The 13,786-nt window shown below is 39.2% G+C and overlaps 1 protein-coding gene across 4 annotated transcripts in view; it reads left to right on the top strand.

Moving 5' to 3' along the window:
* The window catches only part of COL12A1 (collagen type XII alpha 1 chain), a 115,470-nt gene that overhangs the window by 67,791 nt on the left and 33,893 nt on the right, over positions 1 to 13,786 (top strand). For all 4 annotated transcript variants that reach the window (XM_082633346.1, XM_082633345.1, XM_082633348.1 and 1 more), the window contains 9 exons: positions 708 to 837; positions 2,590 to 2,709; positions 3,812 to 3,958; positions 5,189 to 5,305; positions 5,456 to 5,602; positions 6,131 to 6,205; positions 10,623 to 10,762; positions 12,695 to 12,818; positions 12,984 to 13,127. In XM_082633346.1, the coding sequence (XP_082489472.1) occupies positions 708 to 837; positions 2,590 to 2,709; positions 3,812 to 3,958; positions 5,189 to 5,305; positions 5,456 to 5,602; positions 6,131 to 6,205; positions 10,623 to 10,762; positions 12,695 to 12,818; positions 12,984 to 13,127 (1,144 nt within the window). The remainder of the gene's footprint in view (positions 1 to 707; positions 838 to 2,589; positions 2,710 to 3,811; positions 3,959 to 5,188; positions 5,306 to 5,455; positions 5,603 to 6,130; positions 6,206 to 10,622; positions 10,763 to 12,694; positions 12,819 to 12,983; positions 13,128 to 13,786) is intronic.

The raw sequence follows: 13,786 nt of genomic DNA, 5'->3' as shown, positions 1-13,786 counted from the left end.
TTATGTCTGGCTGCTCTGGGTCTTCGTTGCTGCGCTCGGGCTTTCTCTAGTTGCAGTGAGCGGAGACTACTCTTCGTTGCAGTGTGCGGGCTTCTCATTGTGGTGACTTCTCGTTGTGGAGCACAGGCCCAGTAGTTGTGGCACACGGGCTTAGCTGCTCCGCGGCATGTGGGATCTTCCCGGACCAGGGCTCGAACTTGTGTCCCCTGCATTGGCAGGCGGATTCTTAACCACTGCACCACCAGGGAAGCCAAAACTGATGCTCTTGAGGACAGAAACTGAGTCTGCTTTTGCTCCCCAGTGGGCTCCCAGCAGCTGGTACCACACCTGGCCCACGGTGGGCACAGGGTGCATATTTGTGGAAGGAGCACCACAAAACTGACACACATGGAGGAGTGGGGAAGGAGGGGTGCACAGGGGTGCTCAGTCACGTGTGTGGAGGTGCTGTACGAGATACTGCCTTTCATCCTCTGAGATGCTGAGCCACAAGACTGGGAGGTGGCTGATGCGGGATTTGAGCTGAGACCTGCCCGACTCTAAACCCATTTCCCTTGCTGCACAGTGGTAGACAGTTTGCCTCCCCCTGAGCACTGTGCAAGAAAAAGAAACCATGAAGAAAACACTACTGCTTATGGCAATACATATAAAAGTATTGATCTGGAAGTCCCCTAGCTGATGATAACTTCATAATTTAACTTCCCCTGCAGACCACTGTCCCAGGCAGAAGAAACAATGTAATGCTACAGCCCCTGCAATCTGATACCCCATATAAAATTACTGTTATTGCTGTTTATGAAGATGGAGATGGTACCCATTTGACAGGAAATGGAAGAACTGGTAAATGTCTTAAACCTTTTATAATCTTTAAATTTGGTAGTATTTGAGTATATACATCTCAGACACTCCATTAATACTGCATTAATATTTGTATTAGATATTGAATTTTGTCAGAATGCTATGACATTGCTATTAACTTTTTAAAGGTCCACTGAAAGAAGGAAAATGAGACACAAATCTGCATATTTTGCTTTTCTTGAGAGAATTTTATTCTTTGGAAAACCACTGCTTAGTCACTGAATAATGTTTTAGTTTGGGTGGTATCAGTTAAGGCTGTAGCTGTTAACTCAGTCAATTAAGTGTCAGCAAAAAAGACCCCATCACCATAGAATCTTAAGTCATGAAAAAGAAGCAAGATGATTGGTAATCATCTTCTGTCCTTACAAATTTAGCTTTTTTAAAAAAATATTTTTTCTATTGTACTAATGGATTACCAGGGTTCAGGCCCCTTTTCTATCCTGCGTGGGTGGCAGTTTCTTATGGTTTAGATCAAAAGTTCTCTAATTTGGTTGCTGGAATCATCTGAGGACCTTTAAAAAGGCTTACGCCTGGACGCCACCCCGAGAGATACTGATGTTAATGGTCTAGAAGTGGTCCAGACCTGCCAAAGTTCTAGTGCGCAGCCAAAGTTGAGTCCCTGGCTGAGCGTGAAGGTGGGCTGGGCCATGGGTCTGCTGGGTTCTGTTACTGGGAGACATGGGTAAGACACTTTTCCACTTCGTTCAGCAAAAATCCACTTAAGTGACATGATTTCAGGCTCCTTGCTACACTTAGTTGTCCAAACTCTTTTTCTACTTAAATGATCTTGACAACATTACAGGATTTGGGAGAGGTAACATTTGAAAACTCCTGAGAGAAAAGCAGGACCAGAGTGTTTCAGCTCAGTCTTTGGAGGCCAGGAATTTGTATATTTATTGACACCTGTTGTCTACAGGACTGAGTCAACACAGACTCCATCTAGCGACTCAAGATGATTTTAATTTAACAGCCTCCCATTTTCACTCTTCCCTTAGGTTTCAGAATATATTTTGGTATTTTTCTGGAGGAAATGCTGTATTTCAGAATTCTATGCTTAATCAAGAACATTCAAAAATCTCTACTAGATCTTTAGTTTTCTAGGAAGAGCCAAAGCCACTTCTGGCTTCTCTTGTAAAAGAGTGTTTGAAGTTAAGTCCTTATTTGTGTAATGCTGTGAATAATAACTCAGTGGCTGACTAACAGGCTACCTCACAGCATTGATCTAACAGGGGATAGAGTTGGGTAGTACTCTGGAGGTGTGAGGAGTTACTCTAGGTTATGTTGGTAGAGGTTATAGTGGTGCTGGGGAAGAACCTCGTTTTGGTCACTAGCTAGCTGTGTGGTCTTGGGCAAATCATATCTTATTTTTGTGGTAAGATGGTTGGATTAAATAGTCTGTAAATCATTTTTTTTGGCTCTAACAATCTGTGATCTATAACATTCAAAAAATGGTATGAGATCTCTTTTACTTTTTATAATTCTGAATCCAGTTCTAGAAATCACCAGTTCCTGAGTCCATTTGATTTGCTGTTTGAATTTGGAAAACTACTAAGCTTTCTGTTGAACATTTCAATACCTTTTAATTGTTTTCTGGAGTGGGACAATATGGGATATTATTAATTTGCTCTCATGAGGCTGCACTGTCAATATTCATGGTCAATACTCATAAAGTTCTGTGCTCTCTCCTCGTTTGTCAATAAAAGGTCAGTAATGTGTGCCAATATTTGTTTTCAGTGGGATTACTTCCTCCTCAGAACATACACATCTCAGATGAATGGTATACGAGATTCAGAGTGTCCTGGGATCCTTCACCATCTCCCGTTCTTGGATATAAAATTGTGTATAAGCCAGTGGGTAAGGAAGCACCTTTATCTTAGAAATGCATTGGAGGGTTATTTGTGCATGAGGGTGTTCTTTGTTGCATCCCCCATGATTAGATTCTCCTGATATCTCAGTTATCACATCAAGTCCTCTCCTACCAGAGGTAACGTTTCTGGAAATAGTATTTAAGCCAATGGTCTAAAGTATCATTGTTGCTATGGGTTTAGATGCAACTCCCATTAATCTGCATGACTAAAACATCTGATCTGGTTCATAAAATTGCACAAATTGAAGGTGTGTTCAGACAACCTATATGTTATTATGATTGTGAAATAATGAGTACTTAATTAGTATAAACTTGTGTATTTTTCCCATTAGGTCAAGGTATTATTCCATTTGGGGCATGTGCATCTTAGTTTATTCACGACAGGCTTTCTTTTGGCTTCCCACTGACACTTTCACCTAAATGGATATTCCCTCTATTAAATTATTCGCCATCTATGTTTCCATCTTCTGTCTATATGTTTAGCAAAATGGAAGCAAAATACTTTTATAGTAAATTTGCTGGGGTATCTTCCATGCACCCAGGAAGGATGTGAACTAGAAAAAAAATAAAGGAGAGAAGGCAAGTGTAAGGATATGTGAGCCTGTGTAAGAAATGGAGAGGGAACTTCAAGGTGGAGGACTTTCAGTAACCACACTGCATGGAACGGAGTGGGAGATAGACGTTCTTAAATCATCTCTGCAACAGAAAAATGTTAATTGAGCACCCAGTATGTACAAAGCACTATGTTGGCAAACTGGAGCTTAAAGAAGAGGCTTGAGAGTCTATAGAGTAGTTGATGGTGTGATGATTTATTCGTTAAAGGAACATTAATTACACACATGCTACATTCATCAGTACACATGCTAGCTACTGTGCTATGCTTTGAGAATAACAAGGAAAAGGATTCGGTCTCTGCTCACAGTTTTGTATTCACCATGTAATTCAGCGTGTGTTACGGGGAGCACGTGCATAAGGGATATGGAATTAATGGTGTTCATACTATCATTTGAGTATAAGTTATTTGATTTTAAGAAAAATTTGAGACTAGGGATGGCATATTTCTATGTATTTTTGTGATTGTTATTAAAGGTTCCAATGAGCCCATGGAGGTCTTTGTTGGAGAAATGACATCATACACGTTACACAATCTCAACCCCAGCACCACCTATGACGTGAATGTTTATGCTCAGTATGATTCTGGACTCAGTGTCCCTCTGACGGACCAAGGCACTACATGTGAGTCACGTAGCTTTTTGTGGTTGTAAGAAGAAGTGTAGTATAAATGACCAGGTCAGTCTATTTTAATTTTCTTTCTTTCTTTTTCTTACGCATGTTTCCTCAGCATTGAGTAGGTAACTCTTTTGTGTCCAGCTAAACAAATGCTTACATCATATAATCAAGTATACAAAATGTATAATGATGAGATATGTTTGTTTCATAGAAAATACATTTTGAATTTTAAAAGATAAAAATTATAAAAATTATGACTTTATCCACGTGGGATACTATGTGGTTTTTCCTGACATTCGATGTTAAACATATATTACCTAAATGTATTGATCTAATTGAAAGTTTTCACATAAATGCCATGATGACTGATTCAGCTTGCAGATAGATTTTGTTGTCATCACGTGCTTTAATGGCCATTTGAGGACTTAGCAGATAGCGTTTCAGAAAACTTTTTTTATTATGTTTCATGAGGTGTCGTTGACATTCATTGTGTTGAGAGGGGCTATAGGCAGACCTCGTTTCATTGCACTTGGCTTTATTGTGCTTGGCAGATGCTGTGTTTTTTTATAAATTGAAGGTTTGAGGCAACCTGGCATGGAGCAAGTCTACTGGTGCCATTTTTCCATCAGTATTTGCTCACTTCATGTCTCTGTGTCACACTTGGTAGTTCTTGCAATATTTCAAACTTTTTCATTGTTATTATGTTTGTTATGGTGATCAGAGATCAGTAATCTTTGATGTTACTATTGCAAAAAGATTACAGTTCGTTGGAGGCTCAAATGATGGTTAACATTTTTTAGCAATAAAGTGTTTTTAATGAAGGTATGAACATTATTTTTTTAGACATAACACTATTGCACACTTAGTAAACTATGGTATAGTGTAAACATAACTTTTATGCACTGGGAAATCAAAATATTTGTGTCACTCGCTTTATTGCACCAATATTTGCTTTATTCTGGTGATCTGAAACTGAACCTGCAGTATCTCAGAGGTACGCCTGAATGTGGATTTTCCTTCCCTTGAAAATCAGTCATAGAAAGGGAGGTAGGTTTTGACAATACCATGTTTTCGTGTTTGTTTCATGTATGTTTCTTATGAAGAAACAATGTGAGACTTTAGACATTATTTTTTTCAGCCACAGTGGAAGTTTTAAAATTGTGTTGTGATGAAAAGTATGCTTTTTTTGCCTTTATTTATGAAGTAAATCTATTTCTTTCTGTCCTTCTTTTGTAGTATATTTGAATGTGACAGATCTGAAAACTTACCAGGTCGGGTGGGATACATTCTGTGTTAGATGGTCAGCTCACCGGGCAGCCACTTCCTACAGGCTAAAGCTAAGCCCTGCAGATGGTACGTGTGCAAAAAAAATGACCTGGAGCACATAGTAGCCACATTTAAAACTTCAGTAAAGGTGTCATTCTATTTATAAAATGATGTATCAAATGTCTTTAAATAGAATTACTGGTGACACTGGCATTTTTCCTCCGTTGTCCTAATCAGGAACAAGAGGACAGGAAATTACAGTGCGTGGATCAGAAACCAGTCACTGTTTCACCGGCCTGTCACCAGACGATGATTACGGCGTCACTGTCTTTGTGCAGACACCAAATCTTGAGGGACCAGGTGTCTCTGTCAAAGAACATACTAGTAAGTGTTTGAGTAATCTGGGGAGTCTCTGTAAGGCTTCAGAGTAGGATGCTCTGGGTGTGGGAGACATAAGTGACTCCTGTGTGACACTTCTTACGAGCAGCAGTAGTGACATGATGGCAGGTCCTTGAAGTGGCATCTACAGCTGGTTCAGCACCTTTATCTGCAGCAGATCCGTACTGCCCTGTTAGAGTTGGTGTAATTGTAAGGAAAGACCTAAAGGAGGGAGAGCTGGCTCTAGCTGACAGTGAGAGGGTGAACACGTATCTGTATTAGTGACCTTTGCTCATCTGACTGTATCTGAAGGTCTTACATTCTCCCTTTGCATCTGGGCTTCACTTCGTGCTATTGTAGTCAATGTTGAGTGACTACCAATGGTACCAATTTTGGATAAGATAGGATTCCCAGTATGTCGGTGCCCATGACACTTGATTTGTTATTGAGGACTTAAATGGCTCTTAAAATTTACTTTCTGAGATATGAAATGTACACATGTTACATTTTTCTAATTATTATTTTTAATTCTAGCTGTAAAACCAACAGAAGCTCCTACAGAGCCGCCTACACCTCCTCCCCCTCCCACGATTCCGCCAGCCCGGGAAGGTAAGTACAGCTCTTAGGCAATGCATTCAGCTGATCGGGATTGATGGCCTTCTTACTTATGCGGTTGATATAGAACATTTCTGACCTATTATACCTGCTAAGAGTTTTTCAATTAAAGGTAAAGATTACCAGTCATTTGCTCTTCTGCTCCAGGCCCATTTTATTGTGAATAAAACCAGTCATAGGGCTTCCCTGGTGGCACAGTGGTTGAGAGTCCGCCTGCCGATTCAGGGGACACGGGTTCGAGCCCTGGTCTGGGAGGATCCCACATGCCACGGAGCAACTAGGCCCGTGAGCCACAACTACTGAGCCTCTGCGTCTGAAGCCTGTGCTCCGCAACAAGAGAGGCCGCCACAGTGAGAGGCCTGTGCGCCGCGATGAAGAGTGGCCCCCCCTTGCCGCAACTAGACAAAGCCCTCGTGCAGAAACGAAGACCCAACACAGCCAAAAATAAATAAATAAACAAACCAATGAACTGACATTAAAAAAAAAAAAAAAGAAAAGTAACATCCCTGAAAATCTCAATCTAAAAAAAAAAAAAAAAAAAACCAGTCATAAACCACTCTGCCTCTTCAGCTGGAACTCTGTTTCCTCGATTTTGCAGATGAAGGTCCAGGGGTGCCTTAAATAATCCATTGTCACATGGTGGACATTTCCTTCTTGTGGCTGCTGGCATCAACAGGCACTGGGAGCCTTTTGGGCTAAATTTGCAGTGTAACCCCTTTGGCTTTGGAATTCCTGGCTTCTGACCTGAGAAGGGCCCTGGATTACACAAAGCTAAAAAATTTCCATTCACCAAAGTTGGAGACATAATTGTCCCTTGTAGTGAACTGGTAAAAAGACATAGACTGAACTATTAAGACTGGTCTCTCAGTAATTTGGGGCAATGCTCAGTGCTTCTTCAAATTAAGTTTTAGCTAATTAACTACTGATTTATTCTTTTCCCACATTCTGTTTCCAACATTTAATTGAAAGTATTTTTCTTTTCTCTTAGAAGGCTCTAGAATGTTATGGCTTTATTAAGCCTATTAAAGAAGTAAAATTAAAAATTAAAAGCGTATTATTATAGGATAAAATAGTAAGGTATTTCTCTAGACTGTTGAAAGGAATTCAGTAAATATTTTTGGCTTAAAGACATGTTAAGCAAGACGAAAAGACAACCCTCAGAATAGGAGAAAATATTTGCAAACGAAGCAACTGACAAAGGATTAATCTCCAAAATATACAAGCAGCTCATGCAGCTCAATATCAAAAAAAACAAACAACCCAATCCAAAAATGGGCAGAAGACCTAAATAGACATTTCTCCAAAGAAGACATGCAGATGGCCAAGAGGCACATGAAAAGATGCTCAACATCACTAATTATTAGAGAAATGCAATTCAAAACTACAATGAGGTATCACCTCACACCGGTCAGAATGGCCATCATCCAAAAATCTACAAACAGTAAATGCTGGAGAGGGTGTGGAGAAAAGGGAACCTTCCTACACTGTTGGTGGGAATGTAAATTGATATAGCCACTATGGAGAACAGTATGGAGGTTCCTTAAAAAACTAAAAATAGAACTACCATATGACCCAGCAATGCCACTCCTGGGCATATACCCAGAGGAAACCATAATTCCAAAAGAGACATGTACCACAATGTTCATTGCAGCATTATTTACAATAGCCAGGACATGGAAGCAACCTAAGTGTCCATCAACAGAGGAATGGATAAAGAAGATGTGGTACGTAAACACAATGGAATGTTACTCAGCCATAAAAAGGAAATTGTGCCATTTGCAGAGGCGTGGATGGACCTAGAGACTGTCATACAGAGTGAAGTAAGTCAGAAAGAGAAAAACAAATATCATATATTAACGCATCTATGTGGAATCTAGAAAAATAGTACAGATGAACCTATTTACAAAGCAGAAATTGAGACACAGACGTAGAGAACAAACGTGTGGACACCAAGGCGGGGAAAGGGAGTGGGATAAATTGGGAGATTGGGATTCAACATATATACACTACTATGTATACAACAGATAACTAATTGAGAACCTACTGTATAGCACAGGGAAAAAAAAAGAAGGTACAATCTGTTTGTAGGGCATATATTAAGTTTACCTTAAAAATGCATTCCACTATACAGTAGGTGCAGACAAATACTGTTTGATTCCACTTAAATGAAGTACCTAGAACAGTCAAATCTGTAGAGTCAGAAAGTACATTGGTAGATGCCAGGGGCAAGAGGGCATTGGGGGGTGGGGAGGGGGAATGGAGAGTTAGTGTTTAGTGGGGATGGAGTTTCCGTTGAGGAAGCTAAACAATTAGGGAGATGGAGGATGGTGAGAGTTGCACAGCAATGTGAAGGTATTTAGTGCCACTGAACTGTCTAGGTAAATGTGGTTAAAATAGTATGTTTTATATTATGTGGCTTTTACCACAATAAAAAACATTTTAAAAAATGGATCATAAACCCACATATAATAATTAATCTACAAACCTTTGTGTCTTTGTGACCTGAAATTAGGCCAAGATTTCTTTAATATCACACCAAAAATGTGAGCAAAGAAATCATTGATAAATTGTACTTCATCAAAATTAAGAACTTCTCTTTGAACAACATTGTTAAGAGAATGAGAAGACAAGTCGCAGATGAGGAGAAAATATTTACCAATCACATAATCTGCTAAAATACTTATATCCATATTACATAAATAATTCTCAAATCACAGTAATAAAAATACAAACAATCCAATTTTAATAAGTGAGGAAAAAATTTGAAAAGACATTTTACCAAAGAAGATATATGAATGCTCAGTATCAGTCATTAGAGAGAGACATGCAAGCCAAAACCACAATGAGATACCACTAAACCTATTAGAATGTCTAAAATTAAAATGACCATGTGTTGGCAAAGACGTAGAGTAACTAGAACCGTCATACACTGTTGGTGGGAATGTAAAATGTATAACTACACTGGAAACAGCTTGGCAGTTTCTTAAAGTTGAACATAAACCTATGGTACCACTCAGTCATTTCATTACAAGGTGCTAAACCAAGAGAAATGAAAGCGTATGTTCACACAAAGACTTCTACATGAATATTCATAGCAGTTTTATTTGTAAGAAAAAAAACAGGTAATTGGAAAAAAACAGGAAATGACCCAAATGTTCATCAAAAAGTGAAATAATAAGCAATAATGGAATAAATGGAGTTCTCAGCAAGAGAAAGGAACAAGCTATTGTTAAACGCAACAGCATAGATGAATCTCCAAATGATGATGCTGGGTGCAAGATGCCTGAGGAAAAAAAAAGATACTGTCTGATTCCATTTATATAAAATTCTGGAAAACGCAAATTAATGTACCATGTTAAAAGGAGATCAGTGATTTTCTGGGGATGGGAAGGGGTGTGGAGAGGACTGACAGGGAGAGACTATTATAAAAGGACACCAGTGAACTTTTGGGGGTGATGGATATGTTCGTTACCTTTTTGGTGGCAATGACTTACTTCTCTGGTGTATTTGTATTCCACAACATATAAGATTGTGAATTTTGAAAAAAAAAAGACATGTTAAGGTTTTTTTCTTAATAGGCTTTATTTTTTAGAGCAGTTTTAGGTTCACAGCAAATTTGAGCTGAAAGTACACAGAAGTTCCGACATGCCCTGCCCCCTCACATGCACAGCCTCTCTCCACTCTCAACATCCCCCCTGCCAACCTGGAGTGGGACGTTTGATACATCCTGTGAACCTACATTGGCACATCTTTATCACCCAAAGTCCATATTTACATTAGGGTTCATTCTTGGTGTTATACATTCTACACGGTAAGTTTTTATCACTAAAATGTTAAATTTTTATTTTCAGAATTTTTAGCTTTCAAGTCTGAAGATTCTGATTAAAGGTGTTTATTTTATTCCATCCCTCCCTCCATATGATTCTAGTGGCCTAATTTAAAATGAAAAGACACCTTATCTACACCAAGTCTTTGATAATTATATACAAAAATCTCCAAACCCACTGAGGGCTCTTCTTAAGTTCTGAGCATGGTTGTTTTTTCACTTGATTTCCTCCTTAATTATTGTTTGAAGTTCCTTGAAGAATCCCATGAGGAGGGAGCATATGTTTGCAGAAGGACCAGATGGAGTAACTCCAGAGCAGAAACTGAGGACCAGTTAGACTAGCGCTTTTCAGACTTCACTGTGCACGTGAATCATCCGGCACCTTGCTACAGTTGATTCGGATGCAGGAAGTCTGGGGGTGGGCCCCAGGACTCTGCATTTCTATCAGGCTCCCAGGCGAGGCCGTTGCTGCTGAACCACACTTGGAGGAGTAGCAGGGTGTTAGATTACATTTCTCAGTTGTGTAACTTCACTTAAATGAAAGAATTCATGAGATTTGGGGCTTCTTCTGTGTTTTTCCCCCAGTGTGCAAAGGGGCCAAGGCAGATATTGTATTCTTGACTGATGCCTCCTGGAGTATCGGGGATGATAATTTTAACAAAGTTGTAAAATTCATCTTCAATACTGTGGGAGCCTTTGATGAAATCAACCCTGCTGGAATTCAGGTGGGTGTTGTTTCAAAGGTTATTCATCTGTAATGTCTTGCTATTTCCTTCAAACTTTTAAGTAGAAAGACTTTTCAGTATAAACTCCAGTTTGACTTTGTTATTGTCTCTTTCCTTTACACATAGACTTCTGGGAAGGACTTGGGTGAAAATGATAAATAAATAGAAAAATAAATATTCCTCTAGGTATTCTCTTGGCTAGATGATATTCCTGTTGCAGAATTTAGGGGAGTCTAACTCTAACTTCCTGCTTACATCTTTTGACAATGATACATTTTCCTAAAAGGTCATTTTATGTTCTGGAAGTTAAATGCATTGTGATTGTTGTACCCCGTTAAGTCAGGAGATTCCATGATGGATAGTAACTGGAGGGTGTGTGTGGAACCCTCCTGCCCCCTCTATCATGACATTGCAGATATTACCTGAACCAGAAGAAGAAAGGCCGTTGTTAACTCAAAGGGAAATTAATTTGTTTTCCTACAGTGATAACTACCAATTATCTTGCTTTGGAATCACTCCAAATTTATTGCTTTTACTAGAGTGGGAACTTAGAAAAATTAATCCTTCCATGACACACCTCGAAGAATAATTCCTCACTTAGCTCTGACCTACCAGTAAAGCTGAGAATCTCCTCCACTCCCAACATACCCCTGGACTCAGGGCCAGTGGCTCTGTTACTTACTACCTGAATTCTGCAACCTTGAAGACCCACTTCAATTCCACCCTTTCTGGAGAGGCTTCCTTGATAGTTTTAGGCATTTCAGACTCCTGAAGGGTTTTGTCTATGTTGCTGTTATGGCACGTATCTCTTTATATTGTCATAATTTGTGTGATTCTCTTCTGTCTAAATCATTGACTCCTTAAGGCAAGAGACTGTATTGTATGATTATTTTTCTGAATTCTCTTTCCCTTCCCATTTCTCTTGGTGAATTTTCTTCTTTATTTAGGCAGGTACATCTTAGAGATGTGATGAAAATAAGAGATTTTTACATAAACCACAAATAATTTGATAAACAAATCATGTCTTCTTTTATGCAGTGCTTTGTGGAATTTCATAAACAAATCATGTCTTCTTTTATAATGCTTTGTGGAATATATTAAAATTTAAACCCCCCAATAATTCTGTAGATGTTATTCCAACCCAAGAAGAGTAACATGTCAGGCTAGTTACAGTCTTAATTTAAAGGGTGAGCAAGTAAGCCTTTTTTGAATTTTAGAAATTAAGATTTCTGATAAAAATTAAGAAAAAAAGCTTCCATATTTTATTAACTTCTATGTGCCAGCTACTTTGTATACATGATTCTCATTCCTTAAACTGGCCATAGAAGTAAGTATAATTATCTCCATTTTACTGATAAAAAACGAAGGCCCAGAGATGTTGGGGACCTACCCAAAGTCACAAAGCTATTAACTGGCAGCACTAGGATTTGAGCCCATTGAATCCTGACTATAAAGCTTTTATTCTTTCCACTAAATCACACTGTCACTGAATTTTTGATGAGTGCCAATTATTATCACACATGTGCCATTTTTATTTTACCATGAAGAATAGACGTGGTCAGTGCGAAGGGTCAGTTGTCTGAGAAGCAATTGCTTAGCCAATATTTGAGCTCAAGATGGTATGTTCTCATTTTTAATCTTGGAATCTCACTGCTCTCCAGTTTTACCCATCCCTTCTTACATCCTAGAGAATAAATACAGTGCATGTACATTGTTAATATCAATTACTGACCCTTTCACTGAAGATCAGAAATTAGAGAATTTAGTGAGACAACGGTAGTCAGTGTTATAATATTAGCTATAAAGAGCATACCATATTCCGTCAGGTCCAATACACTTCTTTTTCCCATTATGCAGCTAGAAGAATCACTTGACAATTGAAACATTAAAAGAGGTGACTTACCCTCACCACCAAACCGCCTTTCCTTTCAGGTCTCATTTGTGCAGTACAGCGATGAGGTCAAGTCTGAGTTTAAGCTGAACACATACAACGACAAGGCCCTGGCCCTCGGGGCCCTCCAGAATATCCGGTACAGAGGAGGAAACACAAGAACAGGTACAGTTCAGCAGCGTGTACATAGACCTTTACCCTCCAAAGCCTTTGGAGTGATAGGCGGAGTGTAACTCTAACATTCAATTGCTTCTCAGTTGGGCGTGGCTAAGGGCACTTGGATAGTTTTCACTGAGATGACACTAAAGTGTTCCATGCCACATTCTATAGGCAAAGCTCTCACGTTTATCAAGGAGAAGGTCTTGACCTGGGAGAGTGGTATGAGGAAGAATGTCCCCAAGGTGCTGGTTGTGGTCACAGACGGTCGGTCACAGGATGAGGTCAAGAAGGCGGCTTTGGTCATCCAGCAGTCAGGTAAGCACAAACATACGTTAAAAAATTTTTTTATTAGAGTATAGTTGATTTACAGTGTTGTGTTAGTTTCAGGTGTACAGCAAAGTGATTCAGTTATACATATACATATATCCACTCTTTTTTAGACTCTTTTCCCATATAGGCCATTACTGAGTATTGAGTAGAGTTCCCTGTGCTATACAGCAGGTTCTTATTAGTTATCTGTTTTATATACAGTCGTGTGTATATGTCAATCCCAATCTCTCAGTTTGTCCATCCCCTCCTTACCCCCTGGTAACCGTAAGTTAGTTTTCCACATAGCGCAAGCATAAGTTTGATGCCTAGTGATTGCACTCATTATTTTCACAGTTTCAAACATCCAGGAATGATTGCAAAAGACCCAAATTAGTGATTTTACTTTAGTTTCTGTTTTACTCTGCATTCCGTACCCTTCTAATGTTAGTTTACATTTCATCATGGAATGGTTTGATAATTGCTCAGAAATGACATGGTGTGTTCTTTGTATAAGACATGCCTCAGGATCTGTCCCCCATGGTGGCTGGGAGCCTACACAACAGCAGCAATAGGATGATCCTCGAGCAGGCTTCCTGCCATAGCATAAATGAATCTTGATGCTGGGTCAGTCCTATGCAAGGAGAGACATAGGTTTAGCATGTCCT

Source organism: Mesoplodon mirus (genome assembly GCF_964341445.2).
Source record: "Mesoplodon mirus genome assembly, chromosome: 10".
Lineage (NCBI taxonomy): Eukaryota > Metazoa > Chordata > Mammalia > Artiodactyla > Ziphiidae > Mesoplodon > Mesoplodon mirus.
Note: the sequence above shows the minus strand (reverse complement) of the source record. Positions and strands in the feature narration are given on the sequence as shown.